The 20,791-nt window shown below is 53.6% G+C and overlaps 2 protein-coding genes and 1 long non-coding RNA gene across 17 annotated transcripts in view; 1 reads left to right on the top strand and 2 right to left on the bottom strand.

Moving 5' to 3' along the window:
* ST14 (ST14 transmembrane serine protease matriptase) overlaps nt 1-3,467 on the top strand; it is a 44,792-nt gene extending 41,325 nt beyond the window's left edge. For all 14 annotated transcript variants that reach the window (XM_009680450.2, XM_068917023.1, XM_068917020.1 and 11 more), the window contains 3 exons: nt 416-690; nt 1,096-1,232; nt 1,934-3,467. In XM_009680450.2, coding sequence (XP_009678745.2) covers nt 416-690; nt 1,096-1,232; nt 1,934-2,095 — 574 coding nt within the window. In that variant the 3' untranslated portion in view covers nt 2,096-3,467. The remainder of the gene's footprint in view (nt 1-415; nt 691-1,095; nt 1,233-1,933) is intronic.
* Nucleotides 2,731-19,824, bottom strand: LOC104147662 (uncharacterized). Of its 2 annotated transcripts, XR_011135941.1 has the most exons (9): nt 19,570-19,824; nt 18,308-18,481; nt 6,562-6,732; nt 5,987-6,143; nt 5,101-5,242; nt 4,712-4,900; nt 3,854-3,965; nt 3,296-3,391; nt 2,731-2,861 (listed from the first exon to the last, which is right to left on the bottom strand). It is a non-coding gene; the product is annotated as an uncharacterized lncRNA (long non-coding RNA). The 2 variants fall into 2 exon arrangements; XR_694941.2 differs by lacking the exons at nt 6,562-6,732; nt 19,570-19,824 and having other exon boundaries at nt 18,308-18,589.
* Nucleotides 6,778-8,507, bottom strand: LOC104147663 (interferon-induced transmembrane protein 3-like). Its single transcript, XM_009680455.2, has 2 exons — nt 8,296-8,507; nt 6,778-7,512 (listed from the first exon to the last, which is right to left on the bottom strand). The coding sequence occupies exons 1-2, from the start codon at nt 8,404-8,406 to the stop codon at nt 7,354-7,356; spliced, it is 270 nt and encodes an 89-aa protein (XP_009678750.1). The 5' UTR covers nt 8,407-8,507; the 3' UTR covers nt 6,778-7,353.
* Nucleotides 19,825-20,791: the final 967 nt, after the last annotated feature.

The raw sequence follows: 20,791 nt of genomic DNA, 5'->3' as shown, positions 1-20,791 counted from the left end.
TAAGACAAACTTGAGGGTGCTGTGAAGGGCTAAGTCACTGCCCTCAGACAAGCTTGACTCGGGACAGTTTCTTGTCCTGAATTAGAAGCAGCCATTTGAAGTAGACGTATTTATTTGTTGAAACATCACCTCGATGCCCAGTGGTCTTGCAGGGACCTCTGCAGGCACTGCAGTGAGGCATGTATGGTGGGATTCAGGGTGACAGGACCAGGGCAGGATGCCCAGACCGTTGCACTTCCATTTTCAGGCATTTGCTTATCTGAAAAGGAAAAATCGGTTTCCACCAGGGCAGCTGCTTCTCAAGGAAACTTTTTAGGAAAGAGGGCACGTTTTGTGCATCTCAGTCGAGCTAGGACGTCTGCGCCAGCTCTGCGACTGGGCTTTCACGCTGCCCTGCGCGTTGTGCCTCTTGCAGTTACTCGAACTCCAAGCTGTGGACGGCCTACCTGGGACTGACCGACCAACGCAACCGCAACGATGCCAACGTGCAAGCACGAGCGATCAAGCGCATCATCTCCCACCCCAACTTCAATGACTACACCTTTGACTATGATATTGCTGTCATGGAGCTGCAAGAGCCTGTCACCTTCTCCTCCGTTGTCCAGCCCATCTGCCTGCCTGATTCCACCCACAACTTCCCTGCTGGCAAGGACCTGTGGGTGACTGGATGGGGAGCGACTGTGGAAGGAGGTGAGCACTGGGGGTGCCTGGTGAGGTTGTGGTGCCTGAGGTGGGGGGGGGGGGTGGGAGGGGAAGTGCATTGACGTATTTTAGCATACGGCTTTAGGGAAAAGGGGAGCTGGCTGTTGCTTTGCCTCTTTGAGAAACTTGCAGCCTATATGTATTAGCTTGTCTCGAGACTGAAGGCAAACAAACAAGCTTCTCTAGGGATTGCACGAAGATAGCATCTCAGTCCTGCAGGGAAAATGGTTTTAGGAAGCAGCACAGGTTGTTGCGCTGGGGACTGACTTACCCAACAATTAGGCACTTGCTCAGCGCCTGGGGCCTGAATGCAGCACGTAGGTACAAATTGGTGCAGGGCGGCCTGGTTGCTTAAAAACGCCGTACGCTTTTAACCCGTGCTTGCTCTCACAGGCAGCGGTGCCACCACGTTGCAGAAAGCAGAAATCCGGTTGATCAACCAGACCGTGTGCAACGAGCTGCTGTCTGGCCAGCTGACGCCACGCATGATGTGTGTGGGGATCCTGACGGGTGGCGTGGACGCTTGCCAGGTAGGAGAGCAGTGCAAAAGCACTAGTTTATTGCGGTTGGTGGAGGGGGGGAGCCTCCATTAGACTAGGGGCCATTTGGTCAGCCCTTTTTATTCCCGTGCTTTCGCACATATTTCCACACTTAACTTAGTATAGTACAAATCTGGGTGGCGCCATCTTGGTTCAGACAACGGCCAAATTGGAACAAGCAGGAGCAGCAAATTCTATTGACGCATGACTTTTAGTCTGAAAAAAACCTGCACATCGGGTAGGCCAGCAGAGCGACAGTACTCTACTTTACTTTAGCACTGTTTGTTACTGAGGGGGCTTAGCGTTTACAGGCCGTTTGTTCAGCCCCTTTTTATTCTGGCACTTTTCACTCCTGTTTCCCCACTTAACTACGTTTCAGATCTGTACAATTGCTTCTTAGCTGACACAACGGCCAAACTGGAACGGACGCAAACAGCAAATTGTACTGACGCCTGACTCAGTCTCAAAAAGTTAGCGCTGTGTTACAGTTCTTAGAGCTGCTGAAGGAAGCCCAGCTATCCCTGGAGTTAGTGATTATTTCTTACGCGTCGTCAGTTTTTTAGATTACGTTAGGTACTCAAAAAAAAATTTGATGCGCTTTTGTGATTACTTAAACGCTTTGCCAGCCTTTATAACGCGACACTGTGTGAGGTTGGTGCTTGTGTTAACATTTAGCATTTGTTTCTGTGCAGGGAGACTCTGGAGGGCCGCTGGTCAGCGTAGAAGCCAGTAATCGGATGTTCCTGGCTGGCGTCGTGAGCTGGGGCGACGGCTGCGCGCAGAGACAAAAGCCTGGCGTCTACACCCGGCTCACCAAGCTGCGCCCGTGGCTCAAAGAGCAGACAGGCCTCTAGGAGCACGCTCATCCTCACATGGACGCGTGAGTCTTGCACGCTGCGGGCTGAGGCTGCCCCGGCTGCGAAGAAGGGACACCTCGTGTGCAGCGAAGCACAGAGAGCTGCCTCCAATGTGAACTTCAACCCTCCCTCTACCTCGCCGCAAGTGCCTGGGCCTCCCAGCCACAGGCTGCACCTGCCGTGCTGGTCAGCGCAGCGGCCAGAGGCTGGAGACCAGCGCAAGAGGACCTGGGTGTCTGTATTTAACCTAGGTGCGTATACCAGCTAGCCAGAGTGAGCCAGATCTGGTGTTTCAGGTTAGCCTGAGTGATCCCGCCCTGAAACCAAACCTCAATTTAAAGCCCGGACATAAGAAGTTTCCCTCTGTGGGCAAGCTAGCGCAGCTCCCAGGAGGAACTTGAATGAACAGCCGTTCACGATGCATAGAAATAGGAGGAAAAAAAAAAATTAAATTAAAAAAAAAAAAGAAAAAACACTTTGTGTTTTTAGAAGCAAACTTTATTGGGACGGGTTCAAAAACAGCTTTTTTGTATATAGTCTATCTCCTGCGTTTGTTTTCAAACTGCCGTCCGCACCCCTTTTTCTGGTCATGAGTGATTGGGGGGGGGGGGGGGGGAAGAATTCTCACCATAGGGGCAGTGGTGGATCCCTCAGGATCCCTCCCTTGGCACGGTCCCAGGCAGCGCCGTCTCTTCCGTCCCTTGGCCGGCTTAGTTTCTGTCCTCTTCTGAGCGGGAGTCCTCGTAAGTCCAGGGCTACAGCACTGAGGGAGAGAGTTCTGGCTCAAACATGTTCACTCACCTCCAGGGACTAGTGCGCAAGTCTACTTGCGCTCGCAGGTATCTGTCTTCTGACTTGAGAGCCAGTCAGATTGGCATTACCACAACGTGCCTTAACACTACACTGTTATTTAGCTGCTACACCTTCTAGCTTTAGCTGCTTATTCACACCAGGCAGTGCCGTACCACCATGGTGCCTGAGTAGTTGTGATGCACAGGCCTGGACGTATGTTCTAGTAGAGCCCGTAGCACCAGAACACGCTTGATGACTCCTTCTTCCTGTGTGAAGCCAGGCGCTTTGCTGCTCACGTGGGGCAGAACTGATTGAATGAGTTCCTGCAACTTGTCCCCTGTACTGGTAATGTTGGATGGCTCTGCCTGCGCCGAGGCAGAGCCAGAGTCTTTTGGCCCTCCTTACTTTTGTAAGAGGAGGCAGCAGCGTGACTTCTGAATGTAGCCTGTTCCTTGCTGTAGAAGGGCACACTCCAGTTGACGTCAGGTAGCTGTTCCTCACCTGTAAATACATTGTTTTGTAAAACTCTATGAAAGGGAGATGCTCCAAGTCTATTAAACTGGGATATTTTCTAATACTCTGGCTGTGTGGTTCTTTGTGAGCTTCTCTGGAAGTGTTCGAGAGCTGGGGAAAGGTGCAGATCCCTGATGGCACCCAGGCCAACAGCTGTTCCCAGCAGGAGGCTGAGCTGCTGGAAGGAAGATACGTAAAGCCCGTAGCTTCCCCTTTACAGCCACCCTTGGTCTCAAGACAGCACACTAAACAACCAGAAGCAAGTGTTTTCCAAGTCAGGGGGCTGTAGAGAGCTCCTGAGGAGCCAGCAGGGCATTTTTCACACTGCTCCTTTGAGTAGGATGTGCAAGGAGATGTGCTGACCATCTCCAACACAGGGAAGGATCCTGAGGCAGCTTTCCAGCTGGAAATTTGTAGGAGGCACCCCCTCCCACAGCATGGCAGACTCACCTCCCACGTTTAGGTCAGATGCACAGGAGCTGGAGCAGGCCACCGCACTTAGTTCTGCTTTCCTCCATGGCTGGTGTCAGGTCCCATCTGCACACTTAAGCATGCTGCTTCCCTTCAAGTGTGGGCAAACAGACCCGGGGAGGGGGAGAAAAAAAAGGCAAAAAGCAATTTAAAAAGACATCCACAAAAACCCCCAAATCCCCACAACACCAAGCAAACAAAAACAAAACAAAGAACACTCCCCCCTTCCCCCCCCCCCCAGACAGAGGAAAACCCCAGCCTGTTTCCAGCAGCCTAAAGTCCAGCCTAGGAACATCACACGATTCTGTGCAGCATCCCAGGGTCCTGCTCCAGGAGACAATATGGTTTGTTTGTTTGTTTTAAACTGCTTTGTTATCACTGAGCTTTAGAGGTAGCGATGACTATTCAGTTGGCTTATCACCTGCGGCGCGCCAGAGGCAGGGCTGTGACGCCTTCCAGTAGGCTACTGCAATAGCAGTAGGCTAGCGAGAGTAGGCTAGATTGGTGCTCACATGCTGTTGCAGCAACAGCAGTGACGTGTTGCAGTCACTTCGCTGACCCTTGGTCCCTGGCAGGAAGCTAGCGCATGGGTAGCGCTAGAGCAGCACCCAGGGCTGGGCTGGGCTGGGCTGGGCTGGGCACCAGGGCGTCCCAGCAGCCACAGCCCTCTGTTCTGGCCAAGCTCTCACGAGCGTGGCTTCCCACTGCATTTGGGGAAAACAAGAAAAGCAAGCTAACACACTTAGTCTGGTACAGGTTCCCTGAAAGTATTTGCCAGACGATACGGTAAAGGGCTCCTCAGCCTCAAAGCACAAAATAGTGTTTTAAGCTGGTTACCTGCAGCGGAGGTGCATGGAAGCCGCTGTACAGCCCAAGGGTTGGACACACTTCCAGGATGCGAGAGCCAGGGCTCTGGCCTAAGTCACATGGTAGCTTTGCGCATGTGAAAGCAGTGAAGCGTTGGGCGGCTGATTGTAGGGCGACAGGCTCTGTGTCGCTGTGTTTCTCCCCGGCGTCAGCCAGACTCTGCACGCCCAGCAGAAAGGGGGAAAAAAAAAAAAAACAGTTGCCATCAGCACAACTTGCAGTTCTGCAGCCGGTCCCAGCTTTGGTGCCCAGAGCACGTTTCTGCTAGAGGCCAAGATTAACCCTGCCCTGCTGCTGGGGGTGGGGGGTGCTGCCTCTTTCCTCACCCACAATCTCCCATTACCTGCAGCTTTTCTTACCTCTGTCCAGCTTCAGTTCCTGTTTCACTGCGCAGGTGGGCTCCAGGGCACGGGCGCAAACAAGTCCCACGCTGGCTCTGCGCTGTGCACAGCGGAGTTGTCTGCTCTCTGCGGCCCAGCCAAGTCCAGCGGTATCACTAGACTAGAAAGGGGTGGGGGAGAGGAGGAAGTCAGCCAAACCCCAAAAATCACTGCACTCCCCCCCACTCCCCCCCCCCCAGGAAACTCATGACTGGAGTCCTCAGCCCTTGTCGCAACAGGCTTTCTGCTGGGCAGGCAGAAAACACCTGTGGGGGGCAATCCCTTCCTCATTGCTCCTAACTATAACAACAAAAACCAGTCCTGGTGCTCGGGGGCAACAAAAAACAGTGGGTGCTCGGGGGCTTCCTGCTGCACACGCTGCAGCGGGAGGACCCTTCCCAAACAGCGCTAGCTTAAATGATGGCACTGGGCTGCACAGACTGCTACAGTTTGCTGTAGGGGCCAAGCGTCCAGAAGGTGTCCAGCGTTAACTCTCTAACGCTAGCAGGCATTCAGGGATAGACAACAAGCAAGAACGTGGCCAAAACATTGAGCATTTCATGCTCTCTCCTACAGCTGGACCAGCCAAGCCAGAACCACTCTGCTCCTGCCACCCCCTGGGCCACAGCAGGGAGGCGGCACATAGTTTGGTGGGGAACCAACCCCGACGGCGCCGGGCCCTCCTTGCACTTTCCCGCGGCGGGCAGGAAGGGCGCAGACCTTTCCCCAGCACTTCCTACGCTTGTTTACAGCATTAGCGATTCCAGCCTGCCCCTGCTTTCAGCTGGGACATGGAGACACCTTCTACTCACGCCACTGGACAAAGTAACCTAGCTTTAAAAGTCGGAGAGCGCAACACAAGTACCTGACAGTCTGTGCCTGGGTCAGGAACTGGGGCAGGAAATGCTTTCTCTTTCCTCCGAGTCTTCACTTCCCCTTTATCTTCACAAGGCATCAGATTTTCTAGATTTGTCTCTGTCACCAGCAACAAGCATGGTTTCGTCCCCTGAGACCGCTGCCACCTGGGGATATTAAAAAAAAAAAAAAAAAAAAAAACACCAACAACAACCACCACCACCACTAAGAGCACATCTTAGGCTGTGCAAGCAGGCACAGACCCACAGTGACTTGTCGCTGCCCGCAGCGAGGTGGAACAGCCAACAGCTCCATTACACCTTACTTTCCCATCCTCAATTTGACTACCTCGCATGAGAACGGGGACAGGCTTCCCACATCCGCTGTCTGCCTTAACCGCTCTGAGTCAGAATGTCCAGGTTTGCTGCAGACCAGTTCCTGCAGGGGCCATGAAATAAGTCAGGTTTTCGCAGAAACCAGAATTTTCTGGGCTGGCCTTCGCTGGTAGCATTCATATCGCTGCCACAGGAAGGACAGAAGTTAAAAAGAGCACGTTTCCATTGTCAGAGGGATAGAAACTCCTACCTGCCTCTCCAGCCGCACGCGGGGTCCAGAGCGAGCTCCCTCCGTGCTGCTGGCCAGGGCTGGAGCCAGGGTCTGGGCAGGGTCTCTCTGGTCAGGCAGTACCTGCTCTTTGCACAAGTCACTTATCCCCTGCTGCTCCCCAGCAGCCCCGGCCTGCGTCCTCAGGCAAGCCTGACCATAAAACCAGGAAGTTACACACCGAGAAGTCAAGGCAGGTTTTTACTAATAAGCCATTTATTTAGGACAACACAATAACCAGCAGGGAGAGCAACGTCTCAAGCAAACAACTGAAGTGCAATTTGTCCGGCCTTGCACTGAGCGTACACTGCTCTCACACAACGATAAGCAGCGGCTTGCAGCGTTGAGCTATCACAGAGGGGAGAAGGAAAAAGAAAAAAGAGAGGCAAGCACAAACTCCAGTTTGACAACCCATTGCCCCAGTCTGCAATTCCCCCACGTGCACGCACCCACCCCACAAAAGATCTCCCCAAACTTGAGGGCTTGTGAACGCGTCTTGTCCAGGCAAGGCAGCGTGCCTAGGGAAGAGGGGTGCTCACTGGGGACTCCACCCCAAGCACCTAAATCCATGGCCCTGCAACACTAGCGTGCGAGAGCCTAGGTCCTTCCTCCAGCAAAGCTCTTGCTAACTACCAATAAATTCAGGAAAGAGAAAGCAGCCAAACCAAGCAGCATTTCAACACAGACTTCACAGACGCAGAGTCCTACACCCCTGCCCCGCGTGCCTGGGCTCAGCTGAAGCTTTCAACGCAAGACTATCATGGTGGCCTGTGCTCATAGCCTGCTGAGCATCTGCTGGTATTTGACACAATAGAAGATGACCACGCTGATGACCACGAGCCCCAGCAGCAGCGCTACGCAGTTGATGATTTTTGCAGTGTTAGAGGCGGCACGTGCTCCGTCAACATCACGGCGGCTCAGGCGTTCCTCCACCTACGGACAGAAGGACAGGCCTGAGAGCTGCAAGAAGCGCGACTGTCCGAAACGCAGGAGACCGAAGCTAGCGCTAAGACCGAGGGCAGTCCCGTAGAAGATGAGCCATGCAAAGGAAGCAGTAGAGGAAAGAAAAATCTGGAGTCTGGTTTCCAAACCGTGGGACTCCGCCATCAGCATGCTCCTCAGAGCTCAAATAATAGGAAACAAGTTCCAGGCTTGGAAAACAGTATTGGAAGCACCTTGAAAAGTGAGCAAGACAGCAGACACTGCTATGACAAATAGGTTCTTCCTGAAACAGCCGAAATTGCCAGTTGCTCTAAATCCTCAAACAAAAAAAAAAGCCTCCCCCACTTCCACAGGGGGTCTCACAGCCACCTCAGAGTTGAGCGTTCACTTTGGCTTGACCCTAAAAATCCCCTTTCAAGCTGTACGTTTCACAACCAGACTCCGAGCTGAACCCACGTGCACTGCAATTGCACACTACACACCAGGGCATCCCCAGTAAACGGCTGTTGCCCAACTACTGCCACAGCAGCATGAGGGTGGCTGGCAGAAGAGGTGGCGCAAGCAGAAGTCCCTTCCTCAGATGTGCAACCCCTGTCGCTCAAGGCAAAGGCATTAGGCTCCCAGGAGAGGTAAGGAACACGTCAGCCTCTAGCCCAGGCCCGGGATCACTAGGGAGGCAGCAGACGTTTTCAGCAGCAAAAATAGGCTCCAGTAGCCCTAGAGAGAAGCAGCGGCCCACCTCTCTTCCCCCAGGTGGCAATGGCATCTTCTTACCTGTCCCGAGTAGTAGAGAGCAACCAGCCCCAGGGGCAGACAGCAGCACAGGATGTTAAAGATGGACCACCACTTGTAGGAGGGCACAGACTCAACCCCGAGGGCTTCCATGGATGCTGGGGCTGACCAGAGAGACGGGGCGCTGCAAGGTGCCTCTCCTGGCGCGCAGCAGGATGAGAGCAGAGAGGGGAAGGGGCTGTGGCCAGGGCAGGAGGGAGGGGCCTAGGCCAACTTCCTCAGGGCAAGAACTTGCAGAGGAGGCTGAGGGCGATGCTGCAAGGGCAGAGAGGCCAAGAGCAAGGCAGGGGAACGGGATGCGGGAGGTGATGTAAGGGAGACTTGTGGTGTTTGCTCCTACCGCTGCAGTGGTCGGAACAGCAGCAGTGCTTTAAAGCCCTGCAAGAAACGTTGGCTTGCTTCCTTGGCTCCTGCGCTTTTCCCATTAACACCAAACGGGTTTGTGCGGCACCTCACCACCTGCTCCAGCCACTACCTCTCACCAAGACACCAAGCACTGCTGAGACCAAAGACCTCAAAATAATCATCTTGGAACTGCTCAAACATGCATGAGGTGGGAGATGCTGATCCAAGTTTCACATGAGCTTGGCAAGCCTTTCCCTCCCCAGGCCAACACTCACCAGCACAAAGTAGAGTTAGTTCCTTTTCGACTAAACTCTCTACTTTCACTTAAGAGCCTCAGCTGTTTGGAAAGTCTCCAGCAACAGTTGCTGCTTTGCTGTACACCACGCACGCCCCCACCGGTCCACACACCTTCTGTGGCATTTAGAAGGCAATAAGTTCAGGGAGAGCTGCACAAAACCAGTGCACAGTTGGAGTAGACACGTTGCCTGCATTTACCCCGGACTGGTACCTCGTGCTGGTACTGGTTACAAGAACTTCCTCAGCACGCCACACCACTGGCAATGCCCCATCATTAATGTTGCTAGCCGTAGCATTTCTGTCGAGTTTTAACAGCAATTTGTTGGAAGATATTTTACAGACTTCCCTCTCTCACTTCTCTTGACCTACACAAGAGAGTTTTATTGGGTTGTGGAAAAACCTTGGCCCAGCACTGCAACACAGGAAACAGTTAATAAAACTCTCAACATCTGAAGACGGAAAATGCACTCGCTATTTTAAAGATGTCCCTTCGGCAGAGTATCAGTTTGTAAACGAACTCAGTCCTACTTCTGTAACTGCTTCTGAAAATGCTTTACAACGCAGCTACAAGCAAAACACGAGACTCGAAGACTCTGCAGCCATTCTCAAGAGGGGTTCAGTGTGAGGTTGGTTCGGTTTAGGCCAGTCTATTTTCCTGAAAAACACCAGAGAAAGCCACGTTAACAGACAAGCCGGGCTCAGACCACTGCTTTCCGGGTTCTGGCCACACCAGTTCTGGGACACCAGGATGTCAGGGTTACTGCTCCCTGCTAGCTGTGATCACCCCCTACTCCAACATGGCACGACAGGTCCATGGGGGCACCCCAGGTACAAGCAGAGAGCAACCCAAAGCTGGTGGCAGGGCTGGGGCGGCCAGCGGCTGTGGAGGAAGAGCAGCAGCCAGCAGCACTCCTGCTCAGGTGGGACAAGGCTTCTCAGCTTCACCGTGCCCTGGAAAAGGGGTCTGCTAGCTGTGGTGGGCTTCAACCTACCCCCCAGGTTCACAGTGATGCAGGAGCCCCGGCTTCTCCTCCCGAGCTGTGAGCAACACTGGCAGAGACACATCCCTGCTCTCTGCCTCAGTTTCCCCGCATGGAGACGTGGCTAACAGTGCTGACACCATTTACTTGGCAGGCAAGTGACCTGTGCCCAGGCGCTCCTGGCATGTCTCCCCCCCACCCCCGTAGAGTTTGGTCTTGATGGACGCGGGCAGCCTTGCCACCGGGCCTGGGGAGACCAGCACTGGCCCCGGGAGCGAACGGCCTCCACGGCAGAGGGAACCGCAGGAAGAGCTGTGCCGGCCGCCCCATCTCGTGGCGGACTCGGGAACACCAATTCCTCCCTTGCTGCGCAGCGCCAGCACTGCTCCGCCAGGACCCCGCGCCCCGCTGGTCTCAAGAGGGTGGCCAGAGACATCGGCGCGGTTTTGCTAGCAAAGCATCACAGCCAGCCAGGTCCAACCCACCTCCTGGAGATGGGCCACCCTCCCCACACTTACCATGTGGCTGAGCTGTCCTGTTCTCCCCTTGCGCTGTCTCACCTGCAAAGGTCCTCGTGGACCTACAAGGGGGGACCTCCATTCACGAGCTATAGTTTTGGCTGCCCTAGCACTGTTGCTACAAAAGCTAAACATCTTTGAAGACACCCTCTAGGACGGTGCGACTGGGCCAGCCAGAAACCAGGGTAGCTCCTGCCCCTCCAGGGCCTCTTCCTGGGGACAGCAAGGCACAGGGTGTGGGAGAGGCACAAGCGAGGGGCAACTTGCGTCCTCCCCTCGCTGCCGGCACGCTCAGCCCCACCGCCGAGACCCGGCGCAGGCTTGCGGCGCTCTAACACCACGCTCACAGCTCAGTTTTCCCCATCTCCAGTACATTCAGCCATGCCTGCATAACGCTCGTGCTGCGCTGCTCGTTTGGGAACGGCAAGAGCGTTCCAGTCATGTTTTCCACTCCTAAATTACTGATTATATCCTCTCAACCTTAATGCCAGGGGAACATATCTCTGTCTGAGCGTACATGTCCCGGGTAAGATAATCTCTCTGCAGCTTTGTTGACACGTTCTCCATTGAGGCTCAGAGCTCTTCCAGCAGGCAGAAGCGTACACAAAGCGTAGCTGGCACTTCCCTACTGTACTCATATTTGCGTCTGTTCCTTAGTACCTTAGTGTCTTGCCCCCTTCGCGAGTGTCGCCCCTGCTCCCCGCCGTGCCCCCCGGCATTTCGTCACATCAGTTACACAACAGTCCTGCCTGGACACGAGGCAGGAGGAGAGGAGGGGGAGGAAACCAGCTCGCTCGAAGGCGTCGAAGCCTGGTGGTTGGCCCCAGCACACCTGCACACAGAGGAATCGCAGTTTCATCACTTGCTGAAGCGCACAATGCAATGGTTACTAGCTCTCAGTTGCACTTCGCCTCCGCTCCAAACTCCTTTAGGGTCCTCTCAAAAGAAATGTCCCCCTCCCCAATCCCACCTTTCAGACAGTTGTTTGCTCCTCCCCAGCAGCTTGATCCTGCTTGTATCTGACAGAGCAAGCGATGCCTCAAGAGAGGAAGACGGGCAGCGCAGCTATGCCTTTGCATGCAAAAAGGGCCCTGGAAGCCCTCACAATAGGCCTTTGGTGGAACAGAAGCTTGTACTCTTCCTTCTTAAAAACCACCAAGTCAAAAGTCTCCCACCGCTGTTTTTGCATAGGTAAAACAGTGCAGTGAGATCAGCCAACGGGACCTTGCGGGAGCTTTCCCAAGAGGGGCACTGGGCAGCGCCAACCGTTTGTGCTGCAGGCATGAAGAGGGATGCCAGGGGCTTGCCAGGCGCTAGCCAGCACCCACATATGCCGCGGTGGGACCCTGCCTGAGCTAGGAGGATTTGTGGGTCAAGCAGGGGTAAGGGAGGGGGGGCAGGAACAAAAGAGATCCACTGCAAATGAAACCGAGGGAGAAGCGTGCTTACACAGGTTGCAGTTTGCAAAGTGCAGCATCACCCACCAAGAGGCCAGCCTAAACCTTAACCCAAAGCCGTTGGCTCCCTCTCAAGGGTTCCTCCGTCCTTCGACGGTGCCACAGACGAGGGGGGGAGCCAAGTCCCCCGTCGGCAGAGAGCAGGAGCCAGCACAAGCCCCAGCCTCCCCCCAGGCAGGCCACCAGCCAGCTACGCTGCGCTTTGGCTACCAAACTGCACGCGAGCCCTTCCAAGCGTTCCCAAGTAACGCCGACTCCTTCGGTGCTGTTCAAACCGCTCCTGCCCTTCTCGGCCAGGCGACTAGGCCACGCAGCACTTCTTTCCCTCCTTAAAGGCTCTGATGACAGGCTCGCGCTAAGCACGCGAGGGGCTTCGACAAAAAACCAGCTCAGTGCCAGGCCACGCCGATGCCCAGCCGCGGGGTGGTCTCCGAGCGGCCGCCTCGGCCTTGGGGTTTTTGCCTCGAGCAGCACGTGCTGGAGAGCACAGATCAACAGTCATTCGCAGCTATCACTTGAGATGGGCTCCAAACTAACTAACTATCATCTGCCCTGAACTATCTGGGGGGAGGGAGCGGGGATTTCTTAAAAGCCTTTTTGGCTCGGGCGACAAGTTCATTCTTGCTTCGCTGGCACGTTTCCTTTCTGCCCCGAACACGCACGTGATGGGGAGCCGATTGCTGGCGAGGGGCAGGGAGGGAGGCTGCGTTCGTTTGCACGCTCAAGAGCCCCGCGATGAAAAAGCCTCCTTCCTCCCACCACCGCGGGCACGCGGTGTCACCCGGACTAGAAAGGGGCTATTGTGAGCCTTGTGTAACATCATCCGATATACAAGGGAGGCGAGCGGAGAGGAAAATATTTTGTTCGCTCTTGGCGTCGTTTGGGATGTGTGTTTACTGTGCCTGTAACTTAAGACGAGTCTAGTTTGGATCGTGGTCTTGAGGGTTAGGGTTTGGCAAAGCAGAGCTTGAAGAAGTGGCTGGGAGAAGAGCCGAGAACATTAACGGATGGCTGCATGGACCAGCTCCTGACCCCAGCATCACCTTTGCCCCTTCAGAGAAGGGCCTGTGTCCTTAAATCTGCCTCCGGGGGTTGATAACTAGGTCTGCAGTATTTCTACTGTGCAGATAAAGGGATCAGTGCGATTCCTTAACCACCCCCCCGCAAGCTTTGCAAGGACTCACCGCTTTAAATCAGTGCGATTACTCCTGGTTCCCTCCTTGCCCAGCTTTCGTGCTCACCATCTTCTGAGGACTGGTAGGTACCAGAAGAGCTGCGACTCCCTTCCAGCTGAAGGGTGCTAATGAGATACCAGTAGGGGCTACTAAACCCTGGCTTGAACAGGAACAAGAGAGAGAAGCAACCAAGCGGCAGAGCTCTGGTTTGCCAGCACCACCCAGGCCAGTTCTGATCTTGGGTGTCAACTTCACAGTGCTGGCAGCTGATGTGCCATCGCCCTGGCTCTAGGAAAAGGGAAGAGAGACTTTCCTAGGAGGGTCCCATCTCCTCCTTCCCTTCTCAAGTTCCTGTTGCCTCACACAAGGCCTTTGCCAGCATCTCCGCTCTGCAGGCCCATAACTTGGAGGCACCTTTATGGCAAGGACTGTAGAGCGGTAGACAAGGAAAAGGCTTGCTAAGCCCAACCCAGGCACGCGTACCAGCAGTCCAAGGAGACACGCAGCCTGACCCTATATCAAAATCCAGGAAGATTTTGTATGATACTTCCTTCATCATACACAAAAGCAACTGGAAAATTCTCTCCCCCCACCTTTTCTTTTGCCAAGAGAGTTAACAAGCATTTCCCACAGGGAACAGTTCACTCTTTTGCCAAAGCGCCCTGTTCTTCTTGCTCTCCTCCCTCTGTCCCGAGTCTACCCAACCACCTCTGCCGCTCTTCCCCTCTCCGTTTGGATGTTACGATGTTGAAGCAGGCTCATCTTCCGGAGCCAACTTCACCGCCCAACGCGTGCAAGGAAGGAGTTCAGCTTCCACCCGCACAAGAGCGCTTGCCTACGTCAGAGCGCAAAGATAGTAAGCCTAGTTTCCCCTCCTCACAGCTCCTCATGCTCCTGGAAAGGGGCTAGGAGAATGGGTGTGGGTGGGGAAAAAAACAAAACAAAAAACACAACACACACGCTCTTACAACCAAGGTGCGTGCCCATACACACACAGGCACAGACAAGCACTCCGATTAAGGCCCTTCTTTCAGCTTCAGACCAACCGCTTCCCCTCTCTGTAAGCCCTCTCCCTCGTCCTATGGCTCTGCTTCTGTAAGCAAGCTCTGCGGTGCAAGAACGCCTCATGGGCCAAGTCTTTCCACAGCGCCTAACGCAGCTTCCCGCGGCCCAGCTGGGGCCTCCCTTGGCTGTCACGCTAGGAGCGGGTGGGATAACTGCAAGGCCTCTCTGCTTCCTTCTAGGAAGGACTCTTGTCAGGAGCAGAGACCCGCAGGCTCTGGACTCCAGGGATGCGCCAGAAGTTATTTATCCCCTCCACAAAATCCCCCCATTCTCCAGCCTTGCATGAGAGCCCAGGAATCCCTCCCTTCACGTGCCTTCTTCCCTGCTGCTCTTGCTGGCTTATTTCAGCCTCTGCACAGCTTATTAGAGCGAGGAGAGGAGGAGTGCCAAGAGTGGGATTTCAGCAAGAGACAAAACATGAAGTTAAAGATTAGCCCTGTCTTGGGGAAGCTGGGAGATATGCAAGAGGCGGGGGGCAGTCGGGGGCCTGGATGCGTCTGAAACAAACAGGTCCTGTGTAATAGCAAAAACCGCTCCAAGCATTTGCAGACATGCTCCGCTCCAATTCTCCCTTCTGCGCAGGCAGCAGCTGCTGGATCATTTTGTTCTAGGGAAACCACAGTGAGGGACGATGCCCGAGAGCCTGAGCTCATGAGCCAGCCTGTCTGTCTGCAGAGCTACGAGTGGTGAAGATGAAGGACTGGGCAAGACCCAGTAACACGACCCTGCCAGCATGCCTGCTTCTGAAGCAGCCCATGCCGTGTTTCTTCACCAATGCACTCAGGTGAAGACCAGCTAGTCTCCTGAGGGCCCAACAAGCCTTGTCACCAGACAGGATTAGGGAAGGAACACCTAACATCTGGAGGAGAAGCACCATGGACCAACAGAGTCAGGAGAGGCACTGCCAGAGAGCAATTCATCCCTCTTCAAATTTCCTCATGCAGGCCATGCAAGGAGCAATGATGCTCCCAACGTGGGGACCTCAGCTAGTGTCCGGAGCGGACTACAACCACGGCCCGTGACGTTCACCAAGCTCTTTGGTACCCACAAGAAAGCACAGCAACATCCCTCTCACATGGGCATGCCAGCGACACCTCAAGTCATCCTAATAGCACTGATACTGCCTTCACTGCTGCAGGTGGGACCAGGGTTTCCAGTCCCTCCAGAGCCAGGGCCTGGCCATAAAATGCAGCACTTCAGTAGCACAGCCCAGCAGAGGGGTAGGGCTAGGAAGGGGGCAGTCTAAACAGACAAGTATCAGAAGAGAGCCCTACCAAGGATTCATACAGTACCAGCCTGCTAAGAGAAAGCCCCAGTAAACCAGCCTACCAAAGGTCCACTTTGCCCCAAGGCTCGTCTCCACCGCCAGCAGTCAGTACACAAGGACTACTGAGAAACATCAGTCCAGCAAGTTCAGTTCTTACTCCTACAGAAACCAGCCCTTTGTTCTAATTGGAGGGAAGAAGGAGGGAAAAAAACAAATAGAAAGAAAGCCAGGCCCCTCAACTCAGACCCCACTAGATGTCTCTCTTAGCCAAGGCACAAGGGATCCTGAAGCATCACCAGGGAAGAGGTCTAGAAAAGCCAGGAAGGGGCAGGTCCCCACAGGGCAGCCCTGGACCCCTCTCCCAAAGGCCAAAGGGGATGAGACAAGAGGAACAAGGTGGGGAGAGAAAGAATGAGTGGGCAGGGAAGGGAAATAAGCGTAGGCAGTGCTGCATGGAGAAGAGTTATACAGTTCACAGCAGCTGGCCTTGCCTGCAAGGTGGCTACATTAGGTCTTTTGGGGGAAAAGGGACTCTGAATCAGCCTGGAAAGTCCCATCCCTCAGTTTTAAGGTCCAAGTCCAAGAGTTTGCCGACAGCCAGCAGCTCACTTGGTTTTTCCCCAGTTTGACCAGCAATTCCCCTCCACGGTCTTTCAGATCACAGCCTCAGAGCTGAAATCCATCAGAAGAAATAGCCCTCCACTTGTTTCATGTTTTTAAAAAAGGCATTTTGTTGGACCCCAAATGGTGTGCTCCACTTCAACGTAGTACATTCTTAACAGGAGCAAAAGAAAGGGGCTCCACTCACCATGGGATTTAGGCACCTCTGGCAAGAAAGAACCAGCTTACGCCTGCCCTCCTCTGTGGGATAGCCTGACAGCCCTAACGCACCACAAATCTAAGCATGCAAGCAGATGAGGAAGCTATTTGAATCATCCAATACAAGACAGAAGCAACATAAGCCCAGCCTCGGCCCCAGCTTGCACTCAAAGCTGGTAGGGGTGAAACAGTGCAGAACTCGGGGTTGGGGGTTATCCACAGTCACAACGAGCAAAGGAAACGCGAGGGGCTCGTATAACCCAGCAGCAGCTTGGAGGTGGAGCAGAGTCAGGCTTGTCCGCAGGCACACCAAATACAAGAGGGTCTGACATTTATGTCTCATTGCACCGGTTGTCTTAGAAACTGTGAGAAAAGTAAAGAGATCAAGGATCCCAATACAGTCATTGGGGCAACCTCTCGCCCCCTGAGAAGCCAACACAAACAACGGGGTCAAGGAGCGGCGAGCCAGAAAAAGTTTTGTGCTGCTGGGAGCGGTCAGACTACCTCTGGGGGAAGGAAGGGCTGCATCCCGTGGAAGTAAGCCTGGACAAAGCTGCCTGGAAGTCAGCACCCCGAGTGGCCCGTCCCAAACGGGAAGGGATGACTTGCTGAAGGCAAGCGACCAGGAAAGCATGCCAGGTCTTTGGGAGGAATTACAGCTGATGAATCAAACAGAGGAAAACGTCCCACACGATTGCTTGGAAAACCTTCTCACACTGCCTAGCAGGGGCGGTCTGGCTGCTCCTACGGACAAGCAAAGCAGGATGGATCAGGCTAGGGGTCTGTGCCTGTGTCCTAAACTACATGGACCGTCCTGTTCCGCATCCCCCTCTCTCCCCATTTCCGCACGCTATTCAAGGCAGTTTCACTAAGGTACGCGTCAAACAGAGTAGTCTTAGGTGCTCAGAAAGCCCTCTTGGGGTCAAAGAGGATGTGCTTTGGGTCAAATGAAGCATTTTCTTCTACTGTCTTTTCAGTAAGGGCTTTCCGTTTTTTCCGGGGCGGGGGGGGGGGGGGGGGGAGGAAAACAAAACAAAAAAAACATTAAGTTGCAATCTCCCTTAAAGCTAAGGGAGACGAGCACACAGAGACCCTGCAGGGCATCAGACTTCTTCATATCACAGAGGGCAGGCTATACAGAAACACTCTTTGCGCACTCTGCTGCCGCACGCTGGCGGTGATCGATGGGCACAGCGGCTGCACCCTGCTCTGAGCCTCGGCCACAATTCGCTCGATGACAAGCGGCACAGCGCCTGCCGCCCTCCTGCCTGGCCAGCCCCAGGTCTCGTGCCAGCTCGTTCCGCTTGGCTGATTGCTGCTCCCCTGCCTCCAGCCCTTCTGCTTGGCTAGCTCCAGGCTTCAACATGCATCACGAGCCCCCTGCTACCTGACTTGCTCTTAGCTGGCCCTGCTACCAGCAGATCTCCTCTGCGCTCTTAAGCACTGGCACCCACCAGTCTTGGGCTTTTGGCAAATCCATGCCTACTCTTCTCGCTGCCAAAAATCTCATCCACCCCGATACATGCATATCGCCATATAGAATCGTGTCCCTTTTTATGTCCATTATCCCAGGTCTTCACTCACTCCTTTTCTAGGTCTTGGCATGCTCAGCTGCAGATCTCACTTCCTTCTCCTCTAGCACAGCAAAGCCAGGCGGGTGGAGACCTGCCAGGCAGACTCTCCAGAGCAGGCAAAGGGCAGAGAGTACATCCTAACCTGTGAGATTTGGCTGTCGCAGAGGCAAACAGCCGACGTTTTGCCCCAGGAGCAGACCTGAAGGGGAGACACCTCTACAGACATTTTAGGGCTTGTCTTATCTAGGAGAACACAACCTTTCGCATGAACACATGCGCCTCCCTACCAGTAAAGCCTCAGTTCACGCCACCATACAAGTAGGTGTGCTGTAACATTAGCCTGTCCCCACTGTTTATGAGCTTGGAGAAAGCCCTTAGATAAAAAATAAAAACACTTAGATAATTTAAAAAAAAAAAAAAAGAGAGAGAGAGAGAGAGAGAGAGAAAACTGTGCAGGCTCCAACATCCCTCACAAACTAGTAGGCACAGGTTCTTACCTCCTTCCTCCAAACCACTTTAGGGCTTGCAAACAAGGAAGTGGAAGTTATCTTTGGTCTTCAAATCGCCACTTGCGTTGTTGCTTCGCAGTCACATCTGTGCCAACAGGGAGAATCGCTTCCCATGTCACCGTCTGTCTGTCAATTTGTTTCCCACACGTACTCCCCAGCTTGCTGATGGGGAGATGAGCACAAAAAAAGAAGAGAAGAACAGGAAAAAAAAATCCAGCACGGCAGCCAAGATCGTAAGTGGATTGTCTCCATAACATCCTTCAACAACAATGATCTCAATCCACCAGGCAGACTTTGTGCCTCACAGTTACTCAAGCTCTTATCTTATCATGGCTGAAGGCTCACTATAAACGCCGAATGCCTCAGCCCCGCTTGGTTTCTCTGCTCAGCAACCTGAATATAGATTTTGTTCCTGGATTGGGGCTCCTCAGCCTGGAAGGGCAGGTTTCCCCCTCATCCTGCCCGGGCCCAGATCCCAGAAGCATCGGGTAAACCAAGTCCTATCTTGTGAGTGTTGCAGCATCAAGCCAATAGTGAAGGGGAGACACCTCTTCTTCCCTGCCTCTTGGGAAACATCAAGTCACACTATCTACCGATACGGCAGCAGCAGCCACTGAGTTCCTGGAAAGCGCCTGACTGAACACATGCATACTAGCTGTCTGGCACAGTTGGCAGGCATCGAGAGAAACTTAGGGCCAAGATAGCCAAGCACAGGCTGGGTGAAGGGTCTGTCCGCATTTGGAAAGACAGACTCCAATAGAAAGGCAAAAGCAGGCAAGGTCTACAGAACACAGGCCAAAAACCTTCCTGCCCCAGGCTGGGTTTTAGCAGTTGCCACCACTGAACTGACAGAGCTCTTTTTTATCTAGCATTGAGCATCTTTTAGGCCTGGTCAGAAGGCAAGGTATCCACCCTGCCCCATTTAGAGCTTCTCAGAGCAGTCCAGAGGACTTCTTTATGGGACACTGGGGGCAGATAAACTCCCTTCCGAACGGCTAGCTTAGATATTTCACAGTGGATAGGGTTACAGTCCCGTCCCCCCCCCACCCCACCCCCCGACAATATAACTGACAGCTTCCACTCAAGAGAAACCCAGAGAAGTCCCAGTATGACATGACAGTCTGAAATGCAGCTCAGCTGTTTCCCTATCAGAAACACTCATGGTTTAGTCAACAAGAAGCAAATAAAGGCAGGACTGGTAAATCCACCTTGGGACCAGCCATCTGGAACGAACTCTTTGTGGCACATACCAGCACTGTAAGGCCTCAGCAGAGATCTTCAGCAATCCTCATGGTAGCCCAGTCTCTTCGTACAAACACGACAGCCAAGGGTTCAGAAAGCACGCGGGGGGGGTGACTAGCATGAAAGGACGACATTTTGCGATGCGAGCGAGTGGACAGACAGGGTCCTTCAGAGGGAAGTGTAATACCCGAGGCAGCACTGCTCTTTAGAGTAACAGTGTCCTGGTGCAGAGGTCATTGGCACAGGTAAAGCCTTCCACATCTGCTGCACTTACAGTAAGAGGGATGACAGCTTCGTTATGAATGCACAGAGCTTCCAACGAAGAACAGCATGGAGGGTTGCCTTGGAGACAGCAGTAAGCAACATGCTGCCAGATGACTGGGTCTCATACCACAGCAGGCACTTGCCAGAAGGGTGATCTCAACAGTGCGCGCTGCATTATCAAACATTCCTGAAGGAAAGACTGAATCCGTCTAAGGATCGGGTGAATCAGGCTGCACGGAAGGTGGTTCTTTATGTTACTGATTAGTCATGTTCTTTGGCTCTTCCCCCCCGGCATGGCAGTGGCGTTCCTCAGAACAGAGAGACCTCTCTTCTCCCGAGAAAGCAGCAATTCCTCCTCTTGCACGCAGAAGCTGGCTGGGCTGGTGTGGGGCACCAGGCCATGAGGAAATAGAGACCCAATAGCCATCCTCTTACCTCCCAGCAGGGATGCAAATTCAGGGTTGTTCCCCATGTCCAGTCAAGCCAGGGGAGAGAACAAGGGATGAAGGCTCCACTGCTTGTTTTGGGCAAGCTTTGGAACAGCCTCCCAAGCAGACTGGTAAAAACCAAAAGCTCCCCATCACCTACCTCATTACGCTGCCACAGACCTCTTCCCCACTACCAACCTTTTGCCCAACCCTAAATATTTTTGCAATTTTCAGTGGTGGACCCTTAGACTCGCTTCTAGTTTCGTCCCTCACATGGCCGCACCTCAGACATTTATAGACCGCTTCTTGTGCTGGCTCCCACTTGACCAGATTATATCGCTGATCATAATGCTGCTTTGCACTCCTGCATTTATTATCTAAATAAGCTAGAGTCGTCAAGCACGGCAAATAGATTAAAAGAAGAAAAAATCCAGTGTATCCACCCATCCTTCATGGAAGATGGCTTTATTTCACCACGACCCATCTATTTAGCAGACGGTATTTTAAGAATTACTTCAGCATTAGGCTCAAGCTACCG

The sequence above is a fragment of the Struthio camelus genome, chromosome 22 (genome assembly GCF_040807025.1).
Source record: "Struthio camelus isolate bStrCam1 chromosome 22, bStrCam1.hap1, whole genome shotgun sequence".
NCBI classification, from domain to species: domain Eukaryota; kingdom Metazoa; phylum Chordata; class Aves; order Struthioniformes; family Struthionidae; genus Struthio; species Struthio camelus.
The sequence above is the reverse complement of the archived record's forward strand: the minus strand, read 5'-3'. Positions and strand labels throughout refer to the sequence as shown.